Here is a 17,181-nt window from a genome sequence, read left to right as displayed (position 1 = left end):
TGCCGGCAGGGCTGGCCATCTCCCCGGTTCCCCTGGTGGCTAGAGATGGTACAAAAATGGTAAGATTTGGATAGGCTAATTAATTAGATGCTTTTCCTATTAATAATAATTCAAAGACCAGGGGTTTACAAGTACAAGCTGATGGACAAAAGATCCAAGGGGAAGTGAAGAAAAACTATCTCGTACAGGAAAAAGATATGATGTAGTACTAGTTCTATAGGGTGGTGGAAATATGGTCAGTCAGTGCTCACGAGTGGGAAATGGATAGGGAAAATGAATGTTCAGATCTGTAGGAGAAGACAAACAGGATGTGTCTATATTGGTTATGTTAAAGAGAGCTAGTTTTGACACAATGGAATGGACCATCTGTGCAGAAATAAGGATTCTATTTCTTTGTTCCCTTGGTTTGGTCATTGGTGTAATTTTTCTGGCCATTGTATTGGGTCTGCAAATTCAAGTTGTGCACATAGAAATGTAATTTTTCCTTTCCCAGTGTGTTTCTTGTTTTAGTTATCTTACACTAACTCTATCCGTCTCTGTGTTCAGTGCTCTTGTTTTCATTAAACTGCTTCCTCCCTTTCTCATAATTTATTCTGTTTATCTTTAAGTTCCTACTTTGATGTCCAGCTCCCTTGATCTGAAATAATTATAGTTGAAGGGAGATTGATTATTCCACATATCTAGCATCTCTTTTCTCATGTAACACCTGATGCCATTCACTCTTTACCACATGCTCCAACATCCACCTTGCCTAATTACTATCAGGCATAAAATACCAAGGGATGGTAAATATTTCATTTTTTTTCCTCTCAGTGTCTCTATAGTGCCTTGGGATGTTTTCATATGTAAATTGTTATAAATTAATACAGAATGAATTCTCTGTGGCTCAACCTGCTCAGAGAATGAAGACAAAAAATTCTCAGACTGTTTTGATGTGCAAAAGGTGTGTGTTGATAAGTGCAAAGGGTGTGTGTTGAAGACTCCAACATTTATTTGTCTGTTTAAATACCAGTAGGCTTGGACTTAAATACATGCAAATGTTAGGAACTTACCATAATGAATACTAACCCTTTCACATGGAGTTCAGAGGATATGCTGAACCTTTCTCAATATTAATACTGGAACCTCTTCCTGGATCTCACCCCATCAATTTCAGTGGTATTTGTAGATTGCAGAAAAGGAAGTAAAGCTGCATACCCTTTCTAAGTTATTTTAGGTTTGTTCCATGTTTCTTAATTTAATGATTTTAGCCATTTGAAAAAAAATTGGTTTAATTATTGACTTAATTTATTGATTGGCAGAAATATTTAAAAGCTTGAGGTACTGTCTTCTGTGTCCATTTGCACAGCTCAAGCTGTGTCAGTGAAGTCTGGAACACTTTGCACCTGACCAGGTAAGTCCAAGTGCATCGAGACCATGTGCAGCTAGATTGATATCAGAAAAATTGGTCCATTGAGCATGAAAGAATTCTTGTAGAACACGAGCAGGAAAGAAGAGTGTTGAATTGGAATTGGTGGAAATTTTATTTCCTTTTTCTGTCCATATTTACATCAGAAACATTAATCAGGTATTCCTGTGTAGATGGAAGTACTGAGCTCTGACAGAAAGATGTATGGAGCTTTATTTCTTACATGTGGTAGTCAGCACATTTTCTGTGCCCAGATATTTTATATATTTTAAGCTTGAAGGCATAAGGTTTTTTGGTGAATGTCAATCCACATCAAACTATTTGATCTGGCAGTGTTTTTCTGCGCATTCTTATTTCTGCCGTATGAATGGTTTTTGTTACCTCTGAGTACAATTTGGTTTTATAGTGAAGACTGAATTGGTTATTAGAACTGTATGTGACAAATAACTTTGGCTAATTAGTAGGAAAAATGTAATGTTGATTCTGACGTAATGAAATCAAGCACAATAATTTAGCTTTGAGGTTGCTGTGTTAGTGTATATTTGTACTAGATGGTGTCAAGCAGTACCCTGCAGCTGGCAATTCTTTGTTTTACAGGGGATGTAAGTAAATTCATGGAAAGAGCTGCCACTATGAAAAATGTGGGATACAATTGACAATACTGTAAAGAGACATGTGGAGTTTGCAGAATAAAAACAGTATAAAAACCATCATGAAAGTTTGTCAGGTGGTGTACAATTAGTTTTAGACAAAGCCAGGCTGTGGACGAACTGGCACTTGTCGCCGTAGCGGCCCATCAGGGAGTGGGTTCCTCTGGAGTGGGGTTGGGCTGGAGTTGGCGCTGGCTGTGGGCTCTCCGCACTGCCTGGGGCCGCTGGTGTCGCCAGTCCGGTGCTGTCGGTTGGCCCGGTGGTAGAAGCAGAGTTGAGTTGGGGTTGGCGCTGGTGGCCAGTTGGTCTGGGCATCTCCGGGAATGGGACACTTGAGGGGGGAGGGGTGGGGGGGGGGGGGGGGGGGAGGAGGGGGGGAGACGGTCCAGTGGAGGTCGGCAGTGCTTGCGGCACTGGGGACCCGGATGCGATCCTGGCTGCAGATGAGGCGCAGGTCTGTGTTCATGCAACTGCCAAGAACGTCTTTCCGCCAGTCCAGTCTTCTTCCCCCCCCCCCCCCCCCCGAACTCCCACTCCCACTCTCATTTTCCCCAGCCAAATACAAGCTTGAAAAAAGACAAAAGAAATCGGACCCAAACTATACTCACTGTATCTACAGCGCTTCGTTAGATTTTTCTTTATAGCATTTGACCGTGACAAATCCCATGATTCCTTGCGTTTTTCAGAATACTGAACTCGCTTATTGCAATCTCTCAAACTTTATTCTGGATAAAATTGAAACAAAAATGGATTTATAGAAATAAAATCAAGCAATCCCTTTTAAGTAGTATAGATTTTTATATGAATACATTTATGGACTAGTTCTTATTTCATGAGAGGGGACAGCTGCAGAAGTCAGAGTTACAAGGGCCAGATGGTATGTTTTTTGTGTATAACACATGGCAGACAGAGCATGTTATTGTAGAGCCTATGTCTGAGTTGACGCTTAGTTACTTTAGCTTCTGGATATCCTTGGTAATTAAAAATAGATATTTTGATTTTCATTTGCTAAAAAATGGTTAAATGGCAGTTGATTTATGATACTTTTATCGATGGTATTTAGGAGAAGAGTACATATGATACTAGTATCAAAAGATACTGCCGGAGTAATTCTTTGAATTATCAGGGAAGCTCTTTCAGCAATTTTGGAAATTATGGATTAGGGAAATACGTTAAAACTCCAAAAGTCCTATACGCTGGGTGTTGCCGGACCAGCAGTTTTTCGGGCCATCAGATGATTCTCTATTCAAGATCTCAACACTTCTTTTTTTTTTTACATGTTACATATGTGTGTAACAAATAATAGTACTGTTTAACAATTTTTTGGTCACCGCTGTCTGTGCAAAAGGTTCAGTTTACGAAAATCTATCACTTCGCACTTGTCCGAATTAAATTTCATCAGCCTTTCCCTTGCCCATTCAACCAGTTGATCTAAATCCTGTTGTAACCTGAGACAACCTTCTTTACTGCCCTCAATACTACCAATTCTGGTAGTCATCTGCAACCCCACTAATTATTTACAATATTATCTTCCAAGTTATTAATATATATGACGAGCAATATCCTGCACGGATCACTGCAGCACACCATGGTTACAGATCTCCAATATGAAAAGCAACCTCGCCCACAGTCCTCTGGCTCCTGCCGCTAAGCCAATTTTTAATCTAATTACTCTACTAACATAGGCAACTCTTTCTCCTCCCCAGGTAGCCTCTGCTGTGGGGTTCCACAAGGTTCCATCCTTGGCCCCATTCTCTTCTCCCTGTATATGCTCCCCTTGGGTCAAGTCATTGTAAGGCACGGCATTTCCTTCCATTACTATGCAGACATACACAACTCTTTCTCCCCCTGAAGCCCAAAAACTAATCAAATCTGCTTAACCTTATCCGCTGCCTCAAGGATATGTTGTTGGATGGCCCAGAACTTCCTCCAACTAAACGAGAGTAATCCTGAGGTCATCCTTCTCGACCCCTCGGACTCAGGGGGGAGAGGGGAAGGGAGAAGGGTAGGGGGGTAGTGGAGAAGGAGGGATGGGGGTGAGAAGGGGGAAGAGGGGTGTGGAGAGGAGTTGTCTACACTCACTGAATCCATCCCTGTGAAAAGTTAGAGATGGTGATTTGGATCTGTAAGTGGACCAATACAAAATAAAACTGAACGATTCAGACATCTTTTCATTTGCACAATTGATTTTATTGTATTAATTTTAATATATTAATGTTTAAAATCCATACATTTGAAGGAAGAATATTTTACAGCCAATCTGTGGTCCCTAACCCTAACCGGGCGTCACCCGCAGGACAGCATACGTCAGCGTGTGACGGAGCACGACATGATGAGACACCCAAATGTCGCCCCCGGATTCTATGTTTCTAAAATTATAGCAGGCAGCCTTTGAAGCCTTACCCCACTACTCAAACCTCACGTCAAAAACCTTGCCGTGATATTTGACTCAGCACTGAAATTTGACAAACAAGTCAATGCCGTGGTAAAAGCTAGCTTCTTTCAGCTTCGGACGATAGCTAAAATAAAACAATTCCTCCAGTTTGATGTCCTCGAAGAGATCATCCACACATTTATCTCCCGCCTAGATTACTGCAGCTCCCTTTACACTGGCATCAGCCAATCTTCCCTGTCCCGCCTGCAACTCGTCCAAAACGCCGCAGCGAGACTGCTGACGGGCACCTGAAAAAGGGACCACATCACCCCGATCGTGGCCTCTCTCCACTGGCTCCCCGTGCGGTTCCGAATAAATTTCAAGATCCTCCTTTATGTCTACAAAGCCCTCAATGGGCTTGCCCCCACCCACATCAAAAGTCTGCTTACCCACCACACCGCCTCCTGGTCCCTCAGATCGGCCTACTTGGGGTTGCTGAACATCCCGCGGTCTAGGCATAAGCTCAGGGGCGACCGGGCCTTTGCGGTTGCAGCTCCTAGACTGTGGAACAGCATCCCTCTTCCCATCAGAACTGCCCCCTCCATCGACTCCTTTAAGTCGAGACCTAAAACTCATCTCTACTCCCAAGCCTTTCTTGATGTCCTCTGAGCGAGGGCTATATGTATGTAGTGATGTTTGTATTTAATCTATGAACCACTGTTGTTTGTTATACTATTCTTATACCAATGTTAAGCACTTTGGCCAACGAGAGTTGCTTCGTAAATGTGCTATATAATAAAAGTGACAACTTGACTTGACTAATTTGTTATCTCAACCTGGATCCCATGTACTCTAACTATCCAGACAAGCCTACCTTGTAAAAAGGTCTTGCTAAATTCCATGTGGATGACATCCATCATCCTGATCTTATATACCTTCTTGTTTAAGAAGGAACTGCAGATGCTGGAAAAATTGAAGGTAAATAAAAATGTCACCTATTCCTTCGTCACCTATTCCTTCGCTCCATAGATGCTGCCTCACCCGCTGAGTTTCTCCAGCATTTTTATCTACCATAAATCTTCTTGGTGATTGCCTCAAAAAAACTCAATCAAATTGGTGAGACAGGATCTAGAAAATACTAGAAAATAGGTGCAGGAGTAGGCCATTTGGCCCTTCGAGCCTGCACCGCCATTCAGTATGATCATCCAACTCCGTATCCTGTACCTGCCTTCTCTCCATACGGAGGCGGCCAGATGTACAGGCAAGATAAGTCCAGAATCGGTGCTTCCCTACCGGAGACCGCGGCTTGAAGATGACATAGGTCGTAGGCTGGCAGTCGGAGCTCTTCTCCAGGGATTCCCGGCGAGGGATCCCGCTCCGGATGGTAAGTAAGTAAGTCCCCGCCACGCCCGCAGCTAGAAGCACCGCAGACCGCGGCTTTAAGCTGTTGTAGGCCGGCGGTCGGAGATATTCTCCAGGGATCTCCAGCGACGGATCCCGCTCCGGATAGTAAGTCCCCGCCGCGCTCGCGGTTAGAAGCAACGCAGTCCGCGGCTAGATGATGTAGGTCGGCGGTCGGAGCTCTTCTCCTCTGGGGACCGTAACGAGGGATCCCAGGCTCCGGAGGCCACGCCAGCTGGAATCTCCGCAGACTGCGGCTTCAGGCTGCCGCGGGCCAGTGATAGGAGCTCTCGCTTCTGGCGATCCCCGGCGAGGACTTGCCCGCTTCCGCGATGAAAAGTTCACGCTGCGCCCGCTGCTGAAGCTCCGGGCTCGTCTCCGGGAAACGCCGCACCAATCCTTGGTGTTAGGCCGCGAGTGAGGCATTAGGCCGCGATGGAGGAGACATGGAAAAAGTCGCCTCTCTGTGGTGGAGGCGACCAAAAGTGGTTTCCCCCCCTTACCCTCCCGCCCCCCACCACCCCCCACACACGACACACCAAGAGACATTAAAACAAACATTTGGACATACTAAAAAACCACAGAAAAAGTAGAATTGACTCACACGCTGCTAGCAGGGCAGCTGTCTCGCAGCGCCCCCACTAACCACAGAGGCAAATAAATAAATGATGGGTCTTTGGCCCAAACATTATAGAGGGCACTGTATGTGGGTCAGAAAGGTTCAGAAGAATATGGGCCAAAAGCAGGCAAATGGGATTATCTTGGAAAGACATCCTGGTCAGCTTGGACCAAAGGGCTTGTTTCTGTGCTGTATAATGTTATGAATCTACAAATCTAGATCTCACATTGTGAAGATTTTTTGCAGCATGTGTACATTTATGCTGGTGTGATAAATTACAGAGTAGTGTTTAGTAGTCCTTGCTGCACAAAGATATTTAAACAAGAATAATCAACAATTTAAAGATTATTCATTTTGGTTGAAAGCTCAATTGTGAAATGCCATGTGTGCAATTCTGTAACAAAGACAAATGTAATATTCTTTTTCAGTTCATCAATTCAGGAAGTCCTAAAATTGAGACAGTATGGAATCTGGGACTGTACAAAACGTGAATCCGTCTGATTCTGGGGAAACTGCTGGTTCGTTGGGCCGAGATGAACCAAAAAAGATGACTCGAGAGGACTGGAGAAAAAAGAAAGAATTGGAAGAGCAAAGAAAGCTTGGCAATGCTCCTGCAGAAGTTGATGAAGAAGGAAAGTAAGTAACTAACATTTAAATTTAAAACCTCAACTTTTTATTTGCTGCCAAAGGGAGAATCGTACTGAATGATCAGAGAGTGTTTGCAAAACTATTAAATGAGAACCAAAAGTAGTTAATTGAATAGTTTGCTTTAGCCATCAATGAAGATTCCTCAAAGCATCTGACATTGTTTGCATTCTTATATAATTTGGTTCTGTCCACTTACTAGTTTAGAGATATAACATGGAAGCAGATCCTTCAGCCCACTGAGTCCACACTGACCATCGATCACTAGTTCACACTCTGTTATCCCACTTTTTCATCCACTCCCTACACATTAGCGGCAATTTACAGAAGCCAATTAACACTATCCTACACACTTGGGACACTTTTACTGTTTTTACCAAAGGCAATTAACCTACAAGCCTATATGTCTTTAGGATGTGGGAGGAAACTGGTGCAGTCACAGGGACACCGCAGGGTGCACACACAGGGACACTGTGTGCGAACACCGCACTGACAGCACATGAGGTCGGGATCAAAACCGGGTCTCTGGTGCAATGAGGCAGCAGCTGTGCCACTGTGCTTGTTAGATTGAGTTTTGCTGAATTGTGGTGTTCTGATGATCAAAACGCTCTGCATAATGGAGAAGGTACCTTGACTCTTAGCAATCGCTACTTGGATTCTTAAGTTAATTAAACCTTTTCAGATTTTACTCGGATTAATATAAAGTTAACTGGAAAATGCTGTTATTTTATGGAACACTAGACAATGCAGTGATATTCCATACAGTATTCCAAGTGAAGGAGTATCTACTAGGCCGGTTTTGTGTGGCCATTTATTAATAAAGGTAAATTGTGAATTCTTGGGATACATGTTTATTCCTTTCTTTGCCAGATCACTCTGGCCTACTCCATTTATGACATTCCATTGTAGTATAATTTTGATTTTCATTTTTAGACGTATTTCGAACATTGTCCTTCGTGTTTTGCGAATCATGCATTTAAAACAAAATGTGAAATATTAAAAATCTACCTAACTCTTTTGTTTTCATCTCCCAATAGAGACATCAACCCACACATTCCTCAGTATATATCATCAGTTCCATGGTACATTGATCCTTCCAAAAGACCTACTCTCAAACACCAAAGGCCCCAACCTGAGAAAGGAAAGCAATTCAGTTTGATTGGAGATTGGTACAAGAAAGGTGTACAGGAGGTATGCAATGTCTCTGTACATTTGCTTCTATGTAGTATTTTTAATTTTATTATTTTAAAGTCAAATGAGAATAAGTTCAATTGTAGAAGTTTTCAACTTTTTAATGGGATTGAATATTTTTTGTAAACACTAAGTAAAGGGGGAGCACTGTGGCTAGCTGGGCGCTATTGAACTAGATGAGTAATCTAAAATTGCAAGCACAGATTGTTCACTCAGTGACACTCAAAATATTTTTAGTTTAAAAACCATGGGGAAATTGATTTCTTTGCTATTAGAGATTAAATATGATCCAAAAAATGATTGAGAAAGGCAGATTACATTCTGTTCCACTGTGCATCAATGTGGTTCAAGTCAGGTGGTGCAATGTTAGTTCAGCCAAGTCACGTTTTAAATGTTTCATACCTGCAAATCGCTTTGACGAATTCTGGATTAACTGTTGTAAATCGGCAAAAAACTAAAAATCTATATCACCCAAAAAAAACACTTTTTATTGCAGTTTGAAAATGATACTAAGCAATGGAAATCTTGAAATGTATTTTGAATTAGTGCTGATTTGCTCTGGAGTCATAGTGATGGTCATGGAAACAGGCCCATCAGCCCAGCTTTCCCACACCGGCCAACATGTCCCAGCTCCACTGGTGTCACCTGCCTGCGTTTGGCCCATATTCCGCCAAACCTGTGCTATCTATGTACCTGTTTAACTGTTTCCTAAATGTTGGATAGTCCCTGCCTCAATTACCTCCTCTAGCAGCTAGTTCCATACCCCCACCACCCTTTATGAAAAAGTTACCCCTCAGATTTCTATTAAATACTAGACCAAGTGCAGCCCGTTGGGTCTGTTCCCCCAACATGCGGTTGTGGGGGGGGGGGGGGGGGGGGGGGGGGGGGGGCGGCATGTAGCGTCACATACACTAACTATCCCCCCCCCACTCACGCTAATTACCTTCCTTGATATAATATTAAAATTATTAATTTGCTCCTTTACCCCCAAAACCCCCGTTTCTACGGACGCATAGCCCCCAACTTGCAGCAAAATCAGGGGGGGGCGGGGGGGGGGGAGAGTGGGGGAAGAGAGAGAAGGGGCAGAGAAAGAGAGAGAGACAGAAACAAAGAGAGGAAAAGAGGGAGAGGAGGGTGGGGAGGGGGAGGAGGAGAAGAGGAAGGGTGGGTGAGGGGGGGGGGGAGAGTGAGGGGTAGAGAGAGGGGGTGCTGAGAGGGGGGGTGAGGGGGAGAGTTGGGGAGCAGGGGGGGGGGAGGGAAGAGGGTAGGAGGTGTGGAGAGGAGGGGTTTTTAGGGGAGGGAGGGTGGGGAGGGGAGAGAGGGGGAGTGGGGGAGAGGGAGAAAGGCGGGGGGGGGGGGAGAGAGGGGGTGTGCTGAGAGGGGGGCGAGGTGAGTGGAGAGGGGGGCGAGGTGAGTGGAGGGGGAGAGGGTGGGGAGTGAAGGGGGTAGGGGTGTATGGAGGGGAGGGGGTTTAGGGGAGGGACGATGGGAGAGGGTATGAAGTGGAGGAGGGGGATAAAAAGAGGGGAGAGGGAGGGAGAGGAGAGGAAAGGAGAGAGTGAGGGGAGGAGGGGAGAGAGAGAGAGGACGGGGGGAGGAGGGAGGGTGTGCTGAGAGGGGGGTGGGGTGAGGTGAGGGGAGGGGGAGAGGTGTGGGGAGCAGGGAGGGTGGAGGGAAGGGGGTATGGGGGGGTGTGTGAGGGGGAGGGGGGGGTTTAGGGGTGCGACGGTGGGGGAGGGGAGGAGGGGGAAGAAAAAATAGGTGAGAGGGAGAGGAAAGGAGAGGGGGGGAGAGAGAGAGGGGGAGGGGAGGAGGGAGGGGAGAGATGGGAGGAGGGGGAGAGGGTGTGCTGAGTGGGGGGTGAGGTGAGAGGTGGGGAGCAGGGAGGGTGGAGGGAAGGGGGTATGGGGTGTGTGTGGAGGGGAGGGGGGTTTAGGGGTGGGACGGTGGTGGAGGTGGATAAAAAGAGGGGAGAGAGAGGAGGGAGAGGAGAGGGGGGGGGAGGGAAGGGGTGTACTGAGAGGGAGGTGAGGGGTTGGGGGCAGAGGAGGAGGGGGGGGGAAGAGGAGAGGAGGGGAGAGAGAGTGCCTTTTTATTTCAACCCAAACAACCATTTGCAGGTAGTGCTTTTTTACTTTAACCATATTTTCATTTTGAAACCACATTAAGGGTACTTACTCATAGTTGTGTGGACATGTGTTATTCACAGCTCAGAGAAACATGACCCTCTGCCTTCCTCCAGCTTGCAGACTAATTGAGGCACATCTGGACTACACTTCTTCCCACCCTGCTTCCTGTAAGGACTCCATCCCCTACTCCCAATTCCTCCGTCTACGCCGCATCTGCTCCACGGATGAGGCGTTCCACACCAGGACATCTGAAATGTCCTCACTATTCAGGGAACGGGGGTTCCCCTCCTCCACCATAAATGAGGCTCGCACCAGGGTCTCTTCCATACCCCGCAACACTGCTCTCTCTCCCCATCCCCGCACTCGCAACAAGGGCCGAGTCCCCCTAGTCCTCACCTTTCACCCCACCAGCCGTCACATACAAAAAGTAATCCTCCATCAGTTTCGCCACCTCCAACGTGACCCCACCACTCGCCACATCTTCCCATCTCCCCCCATATCTGCCTTCCGCAAAGACCGCTCCCTCCATAACTCCCTTGTCAATTCTTCCCTTCCCTCTCGGTCCACCCCCTCCCCGGGCACTTTCCCTTGCAACCGCAAGAGATGCAACACTTGTCCCTTTACCTCCCCCCTCGACTCCGTTCAAGGACCCAAGCAATCGTTCCAGGTGCGACAGAGGTTTACCTGCATCTCTTCCAACCTCATCTATTGCGTCCGCTGCTCTAGATGTCAGCAGATCTATATCGGTGAGACCAAGCGGAGGTTGGGCGATCGTTTCGCCGAACACCTCCGCTCGGTCCGCAATAACCAAGCTGACCTCCCGGTGGCTCAGCACTTCAACTCCCCCTCCCACTCCGTCTCCGACCTCTCTGTCCTGGGTCTCCTCCATGGCCACAGCGAGCAGCACCGGAAATTGGAGGAACAGCACCTCATATTCCGTTTGGGGAGTCTGCATCCCGGGGGCATGAACATCGAATTCTCCCAATTTTGTTAGTCCTTGCTGTCTCCTCCCCTTCCTCAGCCCCCCTGCTGTCTCCTCCCATCCCCCAGCCTTCGGGCTACTCCTCCTTTTCCCTTTCTTGTCCCCACCCACCCCCGCCCCCGATCAGTCTGAAGAAGGGTTTCGGCCCGAAACGTTGCCTATTTCCTTTGCTCCATAGATGCTGCTGTACCCGCTGAGTTTCTCCAGCTTTTTTGTGTAACCTTCGAGGCACATCACTTCCTGGTTTTATAGTCCCTCCCCCCTGCCGCCAGTGGGGGCAGCAGAGAGAATGGGGAATTGTGTAAAATCATTAATATCTCTGCCATATTTAATCGACGGGAAAAATCCTCGGCACACATACGGCGGAGGGGGGCTCTGAGCGAGGTGGCCAAAAATGACGGCCGTAGGTGGCGGCGTTCTCTCGGAAATCGCAGCACAGATCGCCAATACCGGTCAAGAACAGAGTTTTAGTAATATAGATTTTCCCCTTCACCATAAACCTATGCCCTCTGGTCCTCGATTCACCTCCTCTGGGCAAGAGACTCTGTTAATCTATATTACCCTGTAATATTGTGTCTCTTTTAAGCTATTTGCACACTCCTTTTCATTAGCAATGGATGATGGTGTTCTACTTCGATAATTCTGTGTTGCATGAAATTCAGTGACAGTAGTGCTTTAATATAGGTATTTATAAAGCCAAGGTACGAAACATAAAACAGTTATTGAAAATGCGTGCTCTTTTACTCAGAGTCCCATGGTTATCAAATACCGGAGAGGAGCATGTGAAAATTGCGGTGCTTTAACACATGTGAGAAAAGATTGCATGGAAGTAAGTGACTATTAGTAATATTATTTTTAGTCAATTTTCAGTTGGTAATTTTGTATAAATTATCTTCTGGGCCTTTTCTGTTATTGCTTTGCTACTATGACATCAGAATGAGAAATTATAGTCAAAGGCATGTATCTGCAGAGGAGTACTGTTTCAGAAATAAACATATAGGTTATGGTGGATCTGGCCTGCACTTATTTACGTTCAGTTTCCAACTATATCCTGAAGAAGTTTTATTCACTTGAGTGGAGTATATAGCTTTTAAGTTGCCTAGATGCCAACCTGTAGCTAATCCACCCTAACAGAATTGGTACAATTCCATACGTGCCCTTCCAGCTGCATATCCCAAGCTACATTCTCCCCCATTGGCAAAGATAAGTAGGTGAATGGGAACTTCGCCACCTGGAGTTTCTCCTGTAGGTCCCAAGCCACCGCAACGTCGCTTGAACATAGGGGCATTATAGTTATGTTTGGCAGGGGACAACAGTTCAGGGAAGTGACTCGCAGCCATCTTCTACTGGGGTAAACAGAGAACGGGTAATGGCATTATCCTTTAAAAATGAATAAATAAAAGTATTGTTTAAGACTAGTTACCAGTATAATCTAAAAGTGTGACATTGATTAAGGTATATAGGGTTAGAAACATAAACATAGCAACATAGGGGTGGAAGATTGCAACCTTCATGTGGTCCGCCCTGTTTCGACTAATGCAATCAACTCGACGTGCACAAACGGAAGATCAAATAGAACAAGTTGTCCAACAACTTTAGGCTGTGCACGCCACACGAACGAAGAAGAAACAACATAGAAGCAACATGGGTGCAGGAGTAAGCCATTCGGCCCTTCGATTCAATATGATCATGGATGATCATCCAAAATCAGTACCCCGTTCTGGCTTTTTCCCCATATCCCTTGATTCCCTTAGCCCGAAGAGCTAATTCTAACTCTTGAAAACATCCAGTGAATTGGCCTCCACTGCCTTCTGTGGCAGAGAATTCCACAGATTCACAACTCTCTGGGTAAAAAGGTTTTTCTTCATCTCAGTCCTAAATGACCTACCCTTTATTCTTAAACTGTGACCCCTGGTTCTGGACTCCCCCAACATCGGCAACTTTGTTCCTGCATCTACCCTGTCCAATCCTCTAAGAATATGTTTCTATAAGATAGCCTCTCATCCTCCTAAATTCCATGCGAATACAAGCCCAGTCACCCATTCTTTCATCGTATGTCAGTCCCACCATCCCTGGAATTAACCTGGTGAACCTACGCTGCACTCCCAAAATTGCAATAATGTCCTTCCTAAAATTAGCAGACCAAAATTGCACACAATGCTCCCAGTGCGGTCTCACCAAGGGCCCCGTACAACTGCAGGAGGACCTCCTTGCTCCTAAACTCAAATCCTCTTGCAATGAAGGCCAACATGCCATTAGTTTTCTTCACTGCCTGCTGTACCTGCATGCTTACTTTCAGTGACTGATGTACAAGCACACCCAGGTCTAGTTGCACCTCCCCTTCTCCTAATCTGACACCATTCAGATAGTAATCTGCCTTCCTGTTCTTGCCACCAATGTGGATAACCTCACATTTATCCACATTATACTGCATCTCCCATGCTTCTGCCCACTCACCCAACCTATCCAAGTCACCCTGCATAATGTCATTGGTATTAGCTGTGCCTCAATTATTATAAAGTCCCATGTGTATTCTAGGTATAACCAACTATTGGATTTGTTTAAAACTCTATATGGTTGCCCCTTTCAACATAAATCTATAACCACATGATGAGTTGGATTAAGATTGAAACCTGGCTAAAGACATTTGGACAGATATATGGATAGGATGGGATTAGAGTGATATGTGGCAAATACAGGCAAATGGGACTAGCCCAGAATTCCAATTTGGTCAGCATGGACTCTGTCACTTTGCTGGGTTGTTTGCTTCCCAATTACATTTGAGTTTTGGATGCTATGGAATGAATTTTCTGAAGGTCCTTGCACTGGTGATTTTCTATCTGTAACAATCTCAGATGAAGTTTGTTTTCAGAAATTAAAATATTTACTCTCAGTTCAGGTTTTTGCCATAATAACATTTAAATTTTTTAATTGCCTTCATGTAGCTGCTTTGCTCGAATTCTGTTTTGCACTGTTCTCTGTAATGTTTCCTCTTTTCTATAGAGACCTAGAAAGGTCGGAGCAAAATATACAGCGATAAACATCGCTGCAGATGAGCACCCACAGCCAATACTTGCACTTGATTATGATGGAAAGCGTGATCGCTGGAATGGTTATGATTCAGAGGAACATATGAGGATTGTGGAGGAATATTCAAAAGTTGACGTGGTATGTGATGGAATACCTTATTTGATTTCTATTTAGTCTTACTGAAGAATAACTGTAAACACATTGTAATGGCTCAAATTATTTTTAATAATGTGTAAAGTCATCAATTATTTAGTTACAGGATTATCACTTTAACAAAAAAACAAAAAAATCTGATGCATGGTTTTTGAAATTACCCCCCTTATGTTAATTTGAAAATGTGCCTTTTCAGGCCTGTCATGCTGAAATGTTATATTCTGTGTCCTGTAGATGGAGCTAAATGCAAAATGCATGTCCTTTCACTTGTGCCTATCTACTTACACGGTTGATAAATTTCAATTGAGAGAGCTTCCATGGTACATTACAGTTACATTTGTATTGCTTTTATGTCTCTTATTTACAGACTAATTAGTTTTTTAATATAAATAATTGATATACTTCTTTTTGGTGAGAGATACACATTGGTAACGTAGTCAGATTGTTGAAAGGATTATCCTATTGAAAGGATTACCCTGAGGTATTATCGGCTACATCAAGGCTCCCAAAGGTGGGTATGTTAGGTCAAATCGACAGTTAAATGCAAAAAAAATGTAATAGGAACTGAACCCATCGTGACCAATTCAACACTGGAAGTGGATCTGCCCATCTCGCCAACTGATCAATGACATTCTGTAATCTATGACTGTTTGTCACTATCATAGACACCACCAATTTGTTTCTTGCAAATGTACTAATTATACCACTTGCATTCACAATCAATTGTTATAATTGGAGGAGGAGCCATCTTGGGGAACGGCTGCTAACCAGCATCCGTCCGTTTAATTCACTTTTTTTTTGTAGTTCTAGTGAGTCCTGTGTTTTGTTTGTGGGAGAAATAGACTTTTTAAAGTGGGGGGAAGGGGGTAACTATATTTCTAGGTCCCTACCTGGTCGGTGAGTCAGCTTTTTCTCTGGGCTGCCCCGTCGACCCGTCCTCGTGGCCTACCAGCGGGCGTGGAGCGCCGTTTCCTGGCGGGGACCGCCCAGCACCTCGGCTTCGGTGGCGGCACAGCGCTGGAGCGCTATCACGGAATGGAGCGGGCGATGCCTTGCCTGGGTCGCCGCGCTGGATCGACGCGCTGGAGATCCGGTGAGCTGTCAACACCTCCGGGCTGCGGGTCTGTGGAGCGGGTGGCGCCGACTTTAACATAGGGAGCCTGGGAGCTCCAAACCGGCGCGGCCTTGTTGGCTTCGGAAGCCGCGGTCTCCAGTAAGGAAGCGGCCGTTCCAGGTGGCCCAGCCGCTGAGAGGACTCTCCCGACGCCGGGGCAACAGCGCCCGGCGAGAACGGCCAGGAACATCGGGCCTCCATAGAGGCAATAGCGGAGGCCTCAATAGGCCTGACTTTGGGAGAACTGGGGATGGGGACTGGACATTGTGCCTTCCCCCACAGTGGTAACCATTGAGGGGGGGGGATGATTTTTGTGTGTAAGTGATTATTTTAGTTTGTGTCCAAGATGGCTGTCGGAAGGGAGAGTGTACGCTAGCGCGGTTTAGCTGCCGCTGCTCTGTCTTCACATTGTGTTTTTGATTTTTTGTCTTTGGATCAAATTCTGTCTTTAATTTGTGTATTGGTGATGTCTTTATTATTTATTTTACTCCGATTATATGTTTTTTACTCTTGTTAAATTCTGTAAGGTGTCCTTGAGACTTTTTTTGAAAGGCGCCCATGAATAAAATGTATTATTATTAATTGTTAATTTCTATTAAAAAATAAAATCACTCATGGTCCTAATATCATTGCCTGTGGTATACTGATGGTCACAGGCTGCTAATGGTAAATTTAACCCTCTACAATCGCATTCTGCCTCCTGTTAACATGTACATTTTGGATCCAATTTGCCTTGGATTTTAGAGCTCTAATCTTGGACGTAAAGTGTCTCCTGCGGGACCTTGTCAAAGACCTTGCTGAAGTCCACATAGATGACATCAACCATGCTGCTCTTGTCCAGTTAAAAAAAATTTGAATCGGATTGGTCAGACAGGATTTTTCCCTAACCTAACCAATGATTAATCACTGCCTTCCCAAGAGTGGATTAATCCTGGTGTTAGAACATCCCTATCATGGATGTAAGAGATGCATTGCAAACTAGTTATTGTCAGTTGAATGCAAAAATGTTTAAATATGGTTTAATAGTTAGCTACAGAAGAGCTGTTAGTAATTGTCTGGGAATATTTTTAACAAATAGGTAGATTTTGTACAATAGGACAGAGCTATCACGCGGCACAAAAAAGAATAGACTATCAAGAAAATAGTTGTGCTTGCAATGTTTGATCTAAGGAATGTATAGGCATTAACATAAAATGAGTGAGGATTTGTTCCTTGGTAACAATTTGTATTGTGCCTTTTAAGGCTCTATAAAAACATGCTAATGCCTTTTACAATTGTACTGACCCTACCTGAAAAATATCACAAACCCCCTGCTGGACCCTCTGCAGTTTGCATACCGGGCAAATAGATCAGTGGATGACGCAGTCAACCTTGGCCTGCACTTCTTCCTCCAGCACCTAGTACGCAGGGGACCTATGCAAGGATTTTGCTTGTGAACTTTAGCTCTGCATTCAACACCATTGTGTTAGTGCTACTACACTCCAA

General features: G+C 45.0%; 1 protein-coding gene across 2 annotated transcripts in view; it reads left to right on the top strand.

Moving 5' to 3' along the window:
* slu7 (SLU7 homolog, splicing factor) overlaps positions 1 to 17,181 on the top strand; it is a 50,514-nt gene that overhangs the window by 7,650 nt on the left and 25,683 nt on the right. For both annotated transcript variants that reach the window (XM_055642955.1, XM_055642954.1), the window contains exons 2-5: positions 6,881 to 7,088; positions 8,135 to 8,288; positions 12,148 to 12,228; positions 14,403 to 14,567. In XM_055642955.1, the coding sequence (XP_055498930.1) occupies positions 6,916 to 7,088; positions 8,135 to 8,288; positions 12,148 to 12,228; positions 14,403 to 14,567 (573 nt within the window). In that variant the 5' untranslated portion in view covers positions 6,881 to 6,915. The remainder of the gene's footprint in view (positions 1 to 6,880; positions 7,089 to 8,134; positions 8,289 to 12,147; positions 12,229 to 14,402; positions 14,568 to 17,181) is intronic.

The sequence above is a fragment of the Leucoraja erinacea genome, chromosome 11 (genome assembly GCF_028641065.1).
Source record: "Leucoraja erinacea ecotype New England chromosome 11, Leri_hhj_1, whole genome shotgun sequence".
In the NCBI taxonomy this organism is placed as follows: domain Eukaryota; kingdom Metazoa; phylum Chordata; class Chondrichthyes; order Rajiformes; family Rajidae; genus Leucoraja; species Leucoraja erinaceus.
The sequence above is the reverse complement of the archived record's forward strand: the minus strand, read 5'-3'. Positions and strand labels throughout refer to the sequence as shown.